Source organism: Grampus griseus, assembly GCF_964374135.1.
Source record: "Grampus griseus genome assembly, chromosome: 10".
In the NCBI taxonomy this organism is placed as follows: Eukaryota; Metazoa; Chordata; class Mammalia; order Artiodactyla; family Delphinidae; genus Grampus; species Grampus griseus.
Genome location: NC_139004.1, coordinates 7698212 through 7712025, shown reverse-complemented (window position 1 = coordinate 7712025; position 13814 = coordinate 7698212). Strand labels below are relative to the sequence as shown.

The window sequence follows — 13814 nt, the reverse complement described above, 5'->3', positions numbered from 1 at the left end:
GGGAAGCCCTAGTTATCACTTCTAATTAAATACTCTGCAGGACCACATACCAGAGCCCACATCACTTCTTCCCTAAGCAGACCAAGGCTGTTTCCACTCTGGCTCCTGACACCAGCCACCCTCAGCCATGACCCGACGACCTCTCCTTCCTACCAGTGGGCAATGCCCAGCAGAAAGGGAGTCAAGAGGAAACAGAACAGGAGGTCAAAAGTGAATTTAAAAACCCCTTGTGGGGCTTTGATCCCTCAACCAGGGATCAAACCCGTGCCCCCTGCAGTGGAAGCGCAGAGTCTTAACCACTGGACCAACAGGGAAGTCCCTGGACCAGCAATTTTACTTTTAGAATCTACCCAGGAGAAATGAAAACATGTGTCTATACAAGGACTTGCACAGGAATGTTGACAGCAGCATTATTCATAATGGCCGAGGAGTAGAAACAACAAAAGTTTGACAACAGATGAATGGATAAACAAAATGTGATCTACCCACAAAACAGAATAGTAGTCATCTGTATAAAGGAGTGAAGTACTGATTCATGCTACAACCTGGATAAACCTCAAAATCATTACATTAAGTGGAAGGAGCTAGACATGAAAAAACATATATGGCTTGATTTATATGAAATGTCCAGAAAAGGCAAATCTACAAAAACCGAAAACAAAGGGTTGTAAATGGGCGTGAGGTTTCTTTTGCAGGTGATAAAAGTATTCTAAATTAACTTGGGGTAATGGCAGTGCACCTGTAAATATACTAAAAATCACTGAATTGTGTACTTGAAACAGGTGTTTTACGGTATGGGATTTATACACCTGAATTACATACCTCAATTCTGCGGTGTGTAAATTACACCTCAATAAAGCTGTAAACTTAGAGGAAAAAGGAAGTTTGTCCAGTGCCTCAGATTGAGAAGAACTCATGTGATGGTGATGTACCTGCCTCCTTTTGTAGTGACTAGACCGGGATTGGTTGTCACCTGTCAGTGATTTGGGCAGTAAAAGACTTTTGGGTTTGCATGAAAGCAACACTGTTGCAGGAAAAAGAAAATGGGGCGCGAGAGGATGGTCACATCCCGGGGTCTCAGGCGAGTCCCTGGGACGGGCTGCCAAGTGAGGGACCTTGGCTTCGTGCAGGAAGGAATTCAAGAGCGAGCCGAAGTACAGTGAAAGCAGATTTTTTCAAACAGATACACACTCCATAGGAGAGAAGCCCCAGGGTGAGGGGTTGTTAGTTTTTATGGGCTGGGTAATTTCATAGGCTAATGAGTGGGAGGATTATGCCAGCCATTTTGGGGAAGGGGCGGAGACTTCCAGGCATTGGGCCACCGCCCACTTTTTGGCCTTTTACGGTTGGTTTGGGAACTGTCATGGCGCCTGTGGGTGTGTCATTTAGCTGATGCATTACAATGAGGCTCAAGGTCCACTGGAAGTCGAATCTTCCACCATCTTGGGCTTAGTTGGTTCTAACCAGTTTACGTCGTGTCCTCAAGGGCTCTGTCATTCTTTTAACCTGTCTCAACACCACGCTTTTTTTTTTTTTTTGCGGTACGCGGGCCTCTCACTGTTGTGGCCTCTCCCATCGCGGAGCACAGGGTCCGGACACGCAGGCTCAGCGGCCATGGCTCACGGGCCCAGCCGCTTCGCGGCGTGTGGGATCTTCCCGGACCGGGGCACGAACCCGTGTCCCCTGCATCGGCAGGCGGACTCTCAACCACTGCGCCACCAGGGAAGCCCACCACGCTTATTTTATAGTAGCAACATAGGGGAATCAAATTCAGTCTGACGCCCAGTACTGTGTGTGAGCCGAGGCTCGCAAAGATAGAAATCTCACTGTCTCTCCGTGACTCTGCACTCTGTCAGGTCTCCACAGATACTGAAACATCAATAAACCCTCAGAAGAAGATAAGGGCTACCAGGGAGGAAAAAAGAGCACAGAGGACAAACTCTGCCTGAGGGTGGTGCGAGGTCAGAGATTTCACAGAGCTCAGTACAGTTCACAGCTGGGCCCTCAAAGATAATCAGGATTTCTCTAGGCAAAGAGGGGCCCAGGGGAAAAACTGGCTGAAAGGCCAGGCGGTCTGCTTAGCAATTACACATGGAATTCAAGTGGTAGCAAAATAAAGCACTTTACATTTTCTGAATATTTAAAATCAGAGCTTCTGGTCTTCCCTGGTGGCGCAGAGAGAGGTGATTGAGAGTCCGCCTGCCGATGCAGGGGACGCGGGTTCCTGCCCCGGTCCGGGAGGATCCCACATGCCGCGGAGCGGCTGGGCCCGTGAGCCATGGCCGCTGAGCCTGCGCGTCCAGAGCCTGTGCCGATCCGCAACGGGAGAGGCCACAGCAGTGAGAGGCCCGCGTACCGCAAAAAAAAAAAAAAAAAAAAAAAAAAAAAATCAGAGCTTCTCAGGGTCAAAGTGACTGGCAGATTCCCTTAATTGTTGATTTTACTTTTCTAGCCCTGAACTAAGACAGTTTCAATCCCCTAAATGCATGAAGACGGTGATGTATGCTGACCTCAGCAATCAGATGCCCCCTAACTCCTGCAGACCCACCCACACTCCCAAAGTTTTCTGATGGATTTAGCATAGGTGGTAAGGATGCCTGCCCTTTGGAAAAGGAAGTAGGGGGCAGGATTCCTGCCCCAGGGCCTGTTTAGAGGCTGAAATAGAATTGAAAATAACAAAATAAACTTTCTGCAAAACTGCAGGAGAATTTCCTTCATTTGGAGAAAATACCGTGTTTAAGAGAAGCAGAGGGCTTCCCTGGTGGCGCAGTGGTTAAGAATCCGCCTGCCAATGCAGGGGACACAGGTTCGAGCCCTGGTCCGGGAAGATCCCACATGCTGCGGAGCAACTAAGCCCGTGTGCCACAACCACTGAGCCCACGTGCCACAACTACTGAAGCCCACGTGCCTAGAGTCCATTCTCTGCAACAAGAGAAGCCACCGCAGTGAGAAGCCCGCGCACTGCAACGAAGAGTAGCCCTTGCTCACCGCAACTAGGGAAAGCCTACACGCAGCAACCAAGACCCAACGCAGCCAAAAATAAATAAATTAATTAAAAAAAAATTTTTAAAAAGGAGGGAAGCAGAATTGTACTCTTTTCTCTCCCATTCATTGGCTCCTCATTCAACATTCTGCTTTGGCCACTCAACTTCTGGCCAAGCCAGAAGTCTAGGTCCTGGTGCCAATCATCCAGTTCACGTTCTCACTTTTGGGGTACAGGAGATGGGGGTGAGGTAGGGAAGTGGGGCTGAGGGCGACCAGGACCCACACACCCAGTTAAGATGCGATGGAAGTGGCTCTATGACCAAAGTAGGAGTAAAGTGGGTGGGCAGGGTGGCTGCTTCTGGTAGGGGGGAAGGAGCAGAGAAGCTTCTCTGAGGAAGCACGTGACATCTCAGCTAGATCTGGAGAACAAGCCAGGATGAGCAGCAGAAGCAAAGAGCATTTCAGAACAAGGGAACGGCATGAGCAAGGGCCTGCAGACCGTTTGTCTTCTAGGTTGTTAGGATGACAGAAGCCTGGCAGAGTTAAGAGGCTCTCAACTGATCACAGAATGCTGCTTCCTAATAAGAGGAAAGAGAAACCAGCCACTTAAGGCTCTACACATGTGATGTTGCTAAGAAAAGCAACAGCTGAGGGGTAACCTCTGTGGGCCACATACCGAGTTTCTAGCAAAAAATTATCCCTGTACCTTCAAAACCAAAGGTTCTTCTTCTCTCTCTTTTCTTTTTTCTTTGATCACACACAGAAGTTTTAAAATTGTAACACTAAAAGTTCAACAATCCACATCAAAGAAGTTCATCTGGGCTTCCCTGGTGGCGCAGTGGTTGAGAGTCCGCCTGCCGATGCAGGGGACACGGGTTTGTGCCCCGGTCCGGGAAGATCCCACATGCCGCGGAGCGGCTGGGCCCGTGAGCCATGGCCGCTGAGCCTGCGCGTCCGGAGCCTGTGCTCCGCAATGGGAGAGGCCACAACAGTGAGAGGCCTGCGTACCGCAAAAAAAAAAAAAGTTCATCTGTTCCCCCTCTCTTTGAACATTTAATGAGTTTCTTCAACGGACCGGGTACAATTTGTGTACTGTCTAATCCTTCCCACAGTCTGACAAGGAGATTTTTTTAAAAAATATTTATTTATTTATTTGGTTGCACTGAGTCTTAGTTTCAGCAGGCGGGCTCCTTAGTTGTGGCATTCAAACTCTTAGTTGCGGCATGCATATGGGATCTAGTTCCCTGACCAAGGATCGAACCTGGGCCCCTTGCGATGGGAGCAGAGAGTCTTATCCACTGTGCCACCAGGGAAGTCCCCTGACAAGGAGATATTTTGATGAGAATCAGACTCAGAGAAATTAAGCATCTTGCCCAATGTTATGCAGACTGCAGGTGACAGAGCCAGGACTGCTTTTAAATCCCACCAGCAAATTGGGAGCCACCGTCTGATGCTGCAGAGTAAACAGATCTTTATTTAGATCATTTGTCAAAAACACTCTACAGTTGCTTAAACCTGAAATGCATTCAACTGGTGACCACTGATTTTAGTTCAGTTGAGCCTAATTCCTATTTTTTTTTTGTCTTCAATCTCCTTTTAGCTTCCTTAGTATGAAATTAAGATAGGTCACCATAGGAAGAAATGTTATTTCTGAATATGAAGTATTAATAATATTTTCATTAAATTAATGAAATTTTAATATTAATTTGATATTTTAAAAGTCTTTATTGAGATAGAATTGACACACGGCACTGTATAAGTGTAAGGCATATGGCATAATAATTTGACTTATATACGTCACGAAATGATGACCACATAAGTTTAGTGAATATCCATCACATAGACACAAAAGAAAAAGAAAAAATACTTTTTCCTTGTGATGAGAACGCTTAGGATTTACTTGAAGAACTTTCATAGAGAACATACAGCAGTGTTCATTATATTAATTATGACGTACGTTACATCCCATATTTATCTTATAAATGGAAGTTTGTATCTTTTGACTGCCTTCATCCAATTTCCACCCCCATGTAACCACAGATCTGATCTCTTTTACTATGAGTTTGTTTGTTTTTGAAGTATAATTGACCTACGTTAGCTCCTGTTACACAGCACAGTAATTTGCTATTTCTACACATTTCAAAATAATCTCCACGATAAGTCTGGTTACCATCTGTCACCACCCAAAGATATTACAGTGTTATTGACTCTGTTCCCCATGCTGTACGTTTCATACCCGTGACTCATTTATCTTGCAACTGGAAGTTTGTAACTCTTAATCTCCCTCACATATTTCTCTCCATCCCCAAACCTCCTCCCCTCTGGCAACCACCTGTTTGTTCTCTGTATCTACAACTCTGTTTTGTTGTTTTTTCATTTGTTTTGTTTTTTAGATTCCACATATAAGTGAAATCATATGGTATTTTTCTTTCTTTATTTGACTTATTTCACTTAGCATAATACTCTCTAGGTCTACCCATGTTGTCACAAATGGCAAGATTTCATTCTTCTTTATGGCTGAGTAATATTCCTGTGTGTGTGTGTGCGCGCGCGTGCACGTGTGTGTGTGTGTGCACGTGTGTGTATACCACATCTTCTTTATCCATTCATCTGTTGATGGGCACTTAGGTTGTTTCCATATCTTGGCTATACTAAATAATGCAGAAATGAACTTAGGGGTATATACTGATACATGTTTTTGAATTAGCATTTTTGTTTTCTTTGGATAAATACCCAGCAGTGGGATTGCTGGATCGTATGGTAGTTCTATTTTTAATTGTTTTGAGGAGAGATGGTATTTCCTTGAAAAAGAACTCACAGATATCCCAACTCACTGATTTCCTTTCCTATGCAGTTGACAAAAGTCAGTATTTCCAGCAGATACAAAAACAGAGATTGTTCAAGCTAATAGTAAAACTTATCCCCCAAATTTCCTTCCCCTGCAAGTCTGCCCATACACGCAGTGATGTGTTTGAGAAACATAAATTCCCTCTGGACATAGCAAGATCCCAGCCAAATCCTTGGGGCCACGACTACGAGTTCCCAGAAGCAGCTTTATTTAGATCTGTTCTTCCTCCCTCCTCTCAAGTTTCCAGCATTTGGCACCTCAGCACTACATCTGTACGTATAAAGGGACTAAAGCAAGTAGCCAGCCTCCAATAATGACAGAAAGTCCGGCCAGTATGGACTCTATAGCAGAGACTCAACAAGCCTCCCCTTTCAAGGGCACATGGGTACATACAAGACAGAGAATTCCAGAAGGGCTGGTCCATAGTCTGGTTCCTGGGGGGGGGGGGGAAATAAGAAGCAAGTAGAATCTGTCTTCCAAGCCCACGATCTCCAATTTTCTTCTTTTCTCTATTCCTTCCCCATCAGATATCTTGGCATTCCTTTTTTCTCCCTTCTCCAACAAAACCTGCTCTCAGATTTTTTTTTCTGAGATTTTTTCAGAATGAGAAAGGAGGAAAGGCTCTTTTCTCATTCATTCATTAATATGAATTTGAAATAAGCTCCCACTGAATCATATCAGAAATATTCCTTTGTAGCAAGTGGGGCAGAAACCACTGGTCAGTTTTGAAATCTTTAAATCCACGGACCACATGATGAACGAAGCATGCCCACTGAAAGCCCCTGTCACAGGCAGAGCCATGCAGCACATGACGCATAACTCATAAGGGAAGTAGGAGGCAGTGAACTTGAATGCCTGGCTGGTAAAAGGATCTTTTCTCCAGTTGGAAGTCAGCCACAGCTGAGTCAGATGAGAAACTAAAATGTGGCCATCTTGTTGTAGACGGATTAACAAATGGAACTGGGGAGGAGAGAGGTGGGGGGAAAGTGGGGGAAAGATGGAGGGAGGAGAAGTGGGGAAGGCAGGAACCCTCATTTCACAACAGCTGGTGAAGTCTGGTGGGCAGTATCTTTCAAGGCCCCTGTGAACTCTCTTTGTGTAACACTTCTGTCCTCATGGTCCGCTTGAGTGGACCACCCAGGAATTCTCATCTTCCAAGAGGCTTCCAGAGGACCTGTCATGGCCAAAGAGCCTTACTATGTATGAGGAGACCACGTTTTGTTTTGCGTTTTGACACTGCCACCCTGGCGACACCTGACCCGAATGGTCTGGGGCCTCGATGGAGGGCAGCGCGTCTACACAGAGGTCAGCCACAGCCCAGGAAGTGGCCTGGAATGAGAAAAGGGATGCTCGTTGTACAGTGACAACTCGACCCACAGCAAGCCTCTCTGGGGATAAATATCTGCAGGAGACAGAGGAATTACCATCAACGGGAACAGCCCAGAATCTGGCTGGAGACACAAGGGGAAGGCATGGAAAGTACAAGCCGCGGGGCCCACAAGCAAGTGAAAACTCTGAAGCAGAGGTAAGACTTTCATATAAGTAAAAAGAAGCAGAACGAAGATGCTGACACACGAGCACGGCCGACTTCTCCGCGTGGCTCTCGGACGGCACCACTGCTGGCTGACCATTCTCCCCAGAGCAGGGAGGACGCCTGGCTGCCTGCTCTGTCCACTACAGTAGCCACGGGCACAACTGATATTTGGGGTATATTGGGTTAAATAAAATACATGATTTAAATTCATGTGACCTGTTAATTTTTGTTTCTTTAATGTAGCCACAAAAGACCTGAAATTACACATGTGGCTCACACTGTATTTCTATCAGGTGGTGTTCTAGCTCCCCATGAGGCCGTTTCAACCGCGAGATCTTTTTTCTTCTGTCCTATTACTCCTTAGAGAAACCTAATAAGCCCCAATCACTGCAATCAACTAGAACAATCTTAAAATGTCCAGAACAAACAACGAACATACGCATGCATCAGCAAAGAGTGACCCTCAAAACAGAAATGACCCAGATTTTCACATAGCAGGAGGAACAGTTAAACAAGACAGCCACCTAAGTTTCTGATTCCCTTACCTCCTCATGACTAAGCCCTACACTCAGGCCTACCTCAGGTCCTGCAAGAGTTGGCTGGACCAGTGAAGGGCCACAGGCCTCTAACGAGGATCCCATACCCATAACGCAGAAACAATTTTAAGGGCTCACTCTTTTAAGTTTTTGAAATGCGTGGAGCAGTCCATTTGTTTTCCATTGTTTTGCTGATCTGTAATTGCTGGTATTTACCAGAGGTGTAAAAATCTAGTTGCAATAGAGAAATCATGTTGAGAACTCAACACTTCTGTTCAATACATTGATTAGAATCATTAGTTAGTATCACGAACTTCAGAGCGGAAGAGACTCACAGGCCATCTTGTCCGACACTTGATAATTGAGTTCCTTGACAGGGTTTCTTCAGCCTCTGCTTCCGAATATCCCTTGGGTTTGTTCACCACTGAGGAAGCTACCCATTCTAATCCCAGATCCGTGGGTTCTTTTATCTCCCACCACTGACCCTGGATTCTTCTTCCAAAACTACAGCATTGGTTCAATTTCTGTCTGCTGGGCAAACGTTTTAATTATGTGAAGGCAGTGATCCCTTTTCAAGTCTTTTGCAGATTGAATATCCTTTTTGTTTGTCTTGGTCCCTTCTTTGAAAAATGGGGTCTGGCCTTTTAACCTTCTTGGCTACTCTCTTTGGAATCTGCTTTGTGAATGTCTCCCCTTACAGGTTGGTGCCCAGACCTGAATGGTCAATACATATTTGGTCCAAGCAACACAAAAGTGAGAAGAGGGCCTTTTTACCTCCCTTATTCTGGGTACTACAATCCCATATAAACAGCTTAATGGTCATGACTCCCCACTTCAATTTCTTGAGCCCTGATTTCTTTTTTGACCGTGATCTCTGCCAAAAGAAGTCCTTTTATTATTTTTAATTAAAAAAGTAATAAAAAATAAAAATTTTTGTTGAAGCATAGTTGATTTACAATGTTGTGTTAGTTTCAAGTGTACAGCAAAGTGATTCATATATATATACACACATATATATATATCTTTTTTCAGATTCTTTTCCATTATAGGTTATCACAAGATATTGAGTATAGTTCCCTGTGCTATACGGTAGGTCCTTGTCCTGATTTCTTTTTTAACAATTGTTTATTTATTTATTTTAAATTTATTTATTTTTGGCTGCGTTGGGTCTTCGTTGCTGCGTGCAGGCTTTCTCTAGTTGCAGCGAGCGGGGTCTACTCTTCCTTGCGGCGCGCGGACTTCTCATTGTGGTGGCGTGGGCTTCAGTAGTTGTGACTCGAGGGCTCTAGGGCGCAGGCTTAGTAGTTGTGGTGGGTACACAGGTATAGTTGCTCCGCAGCATGTGGGATCCTCCCAGACCAGGGCTCGAACTCGTGTCCCCTACATTGGCAGGCGGATTCTTAACCACTGAACCACCAGGGGAGTCCTGTCCTGATTTCTTTCATCACTAGGACATTACCCCTTCCCGCTTTGGGAAAACCACAGATTTAAAAAGCATTCTATCATAGCTGCCTTCTAAGTAGCTGTATTTCCTTTGCTTTTATGCCTACACCAGTCCTCTATTACTAGGATTTTAGAATATTATTCTTTTTTTGCTATTATAAGTGACACTATGATGAAAATACTTTTAAATTAATCTTTTCCCTATCTCTGTTTATTTTTTAAGAATAAATCCCTAGGAGTAAAATTAAGTAAAAGGATATGAACATTTTCAAAGCCGTTTGGTATATAGGTGCCTAATTGTCCTTCAGAAAGACTGTGCAGGTTTATACTTTTTCTAGTGGTCTGTATTGGAACACTCATTGCCCATCCTGGAGTTAGGTTTTTTTTTTTAACACCAATTTGAGAAGTAAAGAATTGTAATCATTTATTTTAATTTGTATTGGTGGTAAGCATTGGTATATGATTGTTTAGCATATGTATTTCTACATGTCATGGTTAATCTGATGTGTTCCTTTTTCCTATTTGTGAGATGTATTTATGTGTTAAAGATATTAACCTGGCTGTATGTTGTTTCTTTTGCAACTACTTTTTCCCCAGTGGATTTTTCTGTTTTCACAATTTTGCCAAGTATTACCAAGGAAAAAAATTTTTTAAAAAAAAGCATTCTAAATCTAGGAAGCTTTGTATACAAACATCAAAAACAAGCATCCACGATGGTTCACAGCCCTGGCTGTTCCTGAGAATTTCCCGGAGGCTGAACAAATACTGAAGTCCACATCTACCCAGGAAATCAGGAAATGCATTTTTAAAAGCTCCAGGCGACTGTAATATGTATCCAGGGTTGAACCACTAATCTCAAGAAACCATGACCTTGATGCTCATGTTGATTCAAGTTAGTTTTCCTTTGAAAACTGAATCTGAAATGTGAATTGAAATGTGAATCTGAATTTTTATTTCAAATTGAACTAGCAGAACTGAATTAGTTCACTGTAAACAACTGGAGATTATTCAAGTCATTTGGAACTTGGACCAAGGAAATGTGGAGTTAGTTTAGGAACAACTGAGACCGAATTGAAAATCACCTTAAAAGAACATCAGGCTTAGGCAACCTGGTTTATAATTGGCATGTTTGCTTACTAGCAGGGTAATTTGAGCACATCATATAACCACACTGGTTTCATTGTCTATAAAATAAAGGCGCTGGTCTAGGAAGCTTTAAGACGCTCTAAATTTTGGACTCAGTTCCAGGAAAGAACGTGCAAATGAAAACTGTTAAAGTTGTATCTTGCTCTCATTTTGAAATGATCTGAATTTAGCTATTGGAGCTTCAATAGGGGCAAAGGTATTATTTACGTGTTCAAATTGCTGCTCAAATTTATCATATTTATGCCTGATTTTAAATACCATCACATTTAAAGGAGAATTGTGTTTAATCTTTCATTCACCAGTCAGTGTTCCTCAGTTCCTTGCCATGTCTCAAGACTACAGCACATATTCGCAGTGGGTCTATGGGCTCAGAAAGGTAGCTTGGTATGTCAGCAAAATCAAGTCAAACAGTCAGTCTCTACCTCTGCCCTAATCACTATGCCTCAGTTTCTTCATCTGTAAAATGGAGATGAGTTATATCACCCACTCTGTGAGCAGAGCTGCTGTACAGATTTTTTTAATGAATAGTTGAAACTGTAAAGATCTTTAAAAATGTTAATTTTTTTTTACTATTTTTCAGTGGTTCGTTCCGTATTGGCCACGCAATGTTTATTCATAAAAACAAAAGTTAAGAGACATACATACCAGGAATCCTATTGAGTGTGACCCAGAAATGTTCATCAGGACTGTAGGTGTCCTTGGACCAGGACAGTAAGTCAAGTGCCCGCTGGTCTTGGAGGACAAAATTAGCGAATTCCCTCGTGAGGGCCACGTAGGCAGTGCCAAAGTAAATAGTCATGTTGTGAGGAGGTGGAGTTTTCAATTTCGCGGTTTTAATCATGTAGGAATTTCTTTTGCTCAATAGTTCCTGGTGGACATATTTAGTCCGTCCAATAGCATGATCGGGAGGCAGCACCCCTGGGGTGATGTTTTTCCCTTTAAATCCTTTCAGATACTGAACTATCTCCCTGTTGGTTTTCAGGGGGAAATCTTGCCCACAGGTGTTGATCGCATATTTCCACGGAACCTCAGAGCCTGCAAGATCTTTGATGCAGTTCAGGTCAGCCTGGAGCCTGGAAATCCCACCGTAGACCACGGGCTCCATCTTGGAAGCCAGAAAAGCATTTGGGAAGCAGCTCAGTAATTGCTTCACTGCATCTTTAAATGGATCTGTTGCCTTTTCATCCACATGAACACAGTAGACATTTTGGGGCATGTAAATTGCCCTGAAGAGTCTCTCAAAAGTGCCAAAATCTTTGTGGACGGTCATCATGTAAGCCAAAGGGAAGCCAGCCTCTTCTTCAGAGAGTGCTTCTGTTATGTACTGACTTTGAGCTATGTACTCATAACAGGTAGATTCACTGAGGGCAGTTTTCAATGCATTCTCTGTTGGGTAAAAAACCTTCCCCTTAAAAATCTGACGACAGGCTTCTGCTAATAGCGAAGCATTGGACAGAGATGCTCCCAGGAAATTTTTATTCTCCCATAACTCATGATTGTAAACAAACACAAAAATCAGACCAGTGACCAGAGACACAAAAAAAAGACACTGCTTCCAAGAGCCCATCATTCAAAACCAGGAAATGAGTAAAATGTCTCTTGGGATCTGATCAGAGCGTGGGTAGATTTAACTTACATTTTCTCCAGAATCCATAACCATCCTTTTGGTAGGTGCAGTTCTGGCCGGCTGTTCCGGAACCTTCCGGAACCTTCCAGTTGAGCATGCCTGTCCTTTCTTTCTGCCTTCCTTTTCTCCTCGTTTGCCACTGCATTGCATTTCCACCTTTCTGCCTCACGTTTCTGAAGTAACTCTTTGGGATTTGCTTTGCTCAGTCCCCACACCCCCTTCCTGCAACCTGTTTCTACATAAAAACAAGTTGCCTCAGGGAGGTTTTGACTCCAATGTGTCCACGTTTCCCTACAGGAAAATCACCAAGAGGTGAACTGACTATTCTGAAAGCCATTGCACTAAGACTTTAACCCCAGCCTCTTCTCCTGGCCAAAAGGTTGGCAACTCTGTCAGCTCCAACTTCCTGTTAATCATTGTGTTCAACTGACTGAGTTTGTTTGCTTAAACAGCACTGCCAAGTTAAAAGCCTGGGTTCTAAGCATGTGAACACTGCCTGGGGAGATATTCTGTCAATAAATATTTAGTGCTTAAAAATTAATCACTTAACCTTGCCTTTTTCCACACACACCCCCCTCTCCATATTGGCTGGCTATGCTATTAAAGCACGGCATATGACTAACTGTTGAGCCATTCTTTCCAGCACTTAATTTTCTCTGCTAGGAGGTAAGGTCCTTAAAAAGGCACATTAGCAAGTGAACCTCCCCACCTAACTCGTCACAGTATGATGAATAAAGGCTAATGAAAAAAAAAACCCAACCCCCCAAAAAACTGACAGCCCATTGTAACCCCCAAATTGCTAGAGCTGAAGTTAGTGAATGTCAAGTTTATTTCACCCAAGCCCAGGGAGGATGCAGGGAGAGGCAGGAGAGAAGAATCATCTCAGTTTGGGATGTTTTAGAACTTAAGGAGACAGGCTCTCAGATTCATATATATAAACCATTCCAAACTATTAGATTCATATATATAAACCATTCCATTTCCCTACCTGTAAAACATGAGAATAATTTTATCACCTTCATAGGTCAGTCGTGAGAATACAATGAGAAAGCGCATCAAGGGTTCATGGCCTGCCCAGCAATGAATGAGGCGGAGATAGAAGATAGCTGGGCCCCAGGCTGAGATGCTGGTGCTTCAAGGTAAAATAAAGGCAGGAGCAGAGGGGCTTCCCTGGTGGCACAGTGGTTGAGAATCCGCCTGCCAATGCAGGGGACACGGGTTCGAGCCCTGATCCAGGAAGATCCCACCTGCTGCAGAGCAACTAAACCCGTGCACCACAACTACTGAGCCTGTGCTCTAGAGCCTGTGAGACACAACTCCTGAGCCCGCGTGCCACAACTACTGAAGCCCGCGTGCCTAGAGCCCATGCTCCACAACAAGAGAAGCCACCGCAGTGAGAAGCCCATACACCACAATGAAGAAGAGTAGCCTCTGCTCGCCACAACTAGAGAAAGCCCGCATGCAGCAACAAAGACCCAATACAGACAAAAAAAAAAAAAAAAAAAAAAAAAAAGGCAGTAGCAGAGAGGAGCTGAGCTCTGCTTGAGTAAAAAGATAAGACAACCACATTCTTCACTCTTGAGGTCAAGGAGACCTCCGTGACTACACATGTGCAGAAAGTTTCCTTAGCGTCAAAAAAGGAAGGGGGTGGGAATTCCCTGGCAGTCCAGTGGTTAGGGCTCCACGCTTCCACTG

At 44.0% G+C, this 13814-nt stretch overlaps 1 protein-coding gene across 1 annotated transcript in view; it reads right to left on the bottom strand.

Moving 5' to 3' along the window:
- Positions 1-12062, bottom strand: part of LOC309828804 (N-acetyllactosaminide beta-1,6-N-acetylglucosaminyl-transferase) — a gene marked incomplete at its 5' end in the record, with an annotated part of 76574 nt that extends 64512 nt beyond the window's left edge. Inside the window, one exon of the mRNA XM_082664362.1 lies at positions 11138-12062. Coding sequence (XP_082520488.1) covers positions 11138-12062 — 925 coding nt within the window. The remainder of the gene's footprint in view (positions 1-11137) is intronic.
- Between the last annotated feature and the right edge of the window lie 1752 nt (positions 12063-13814).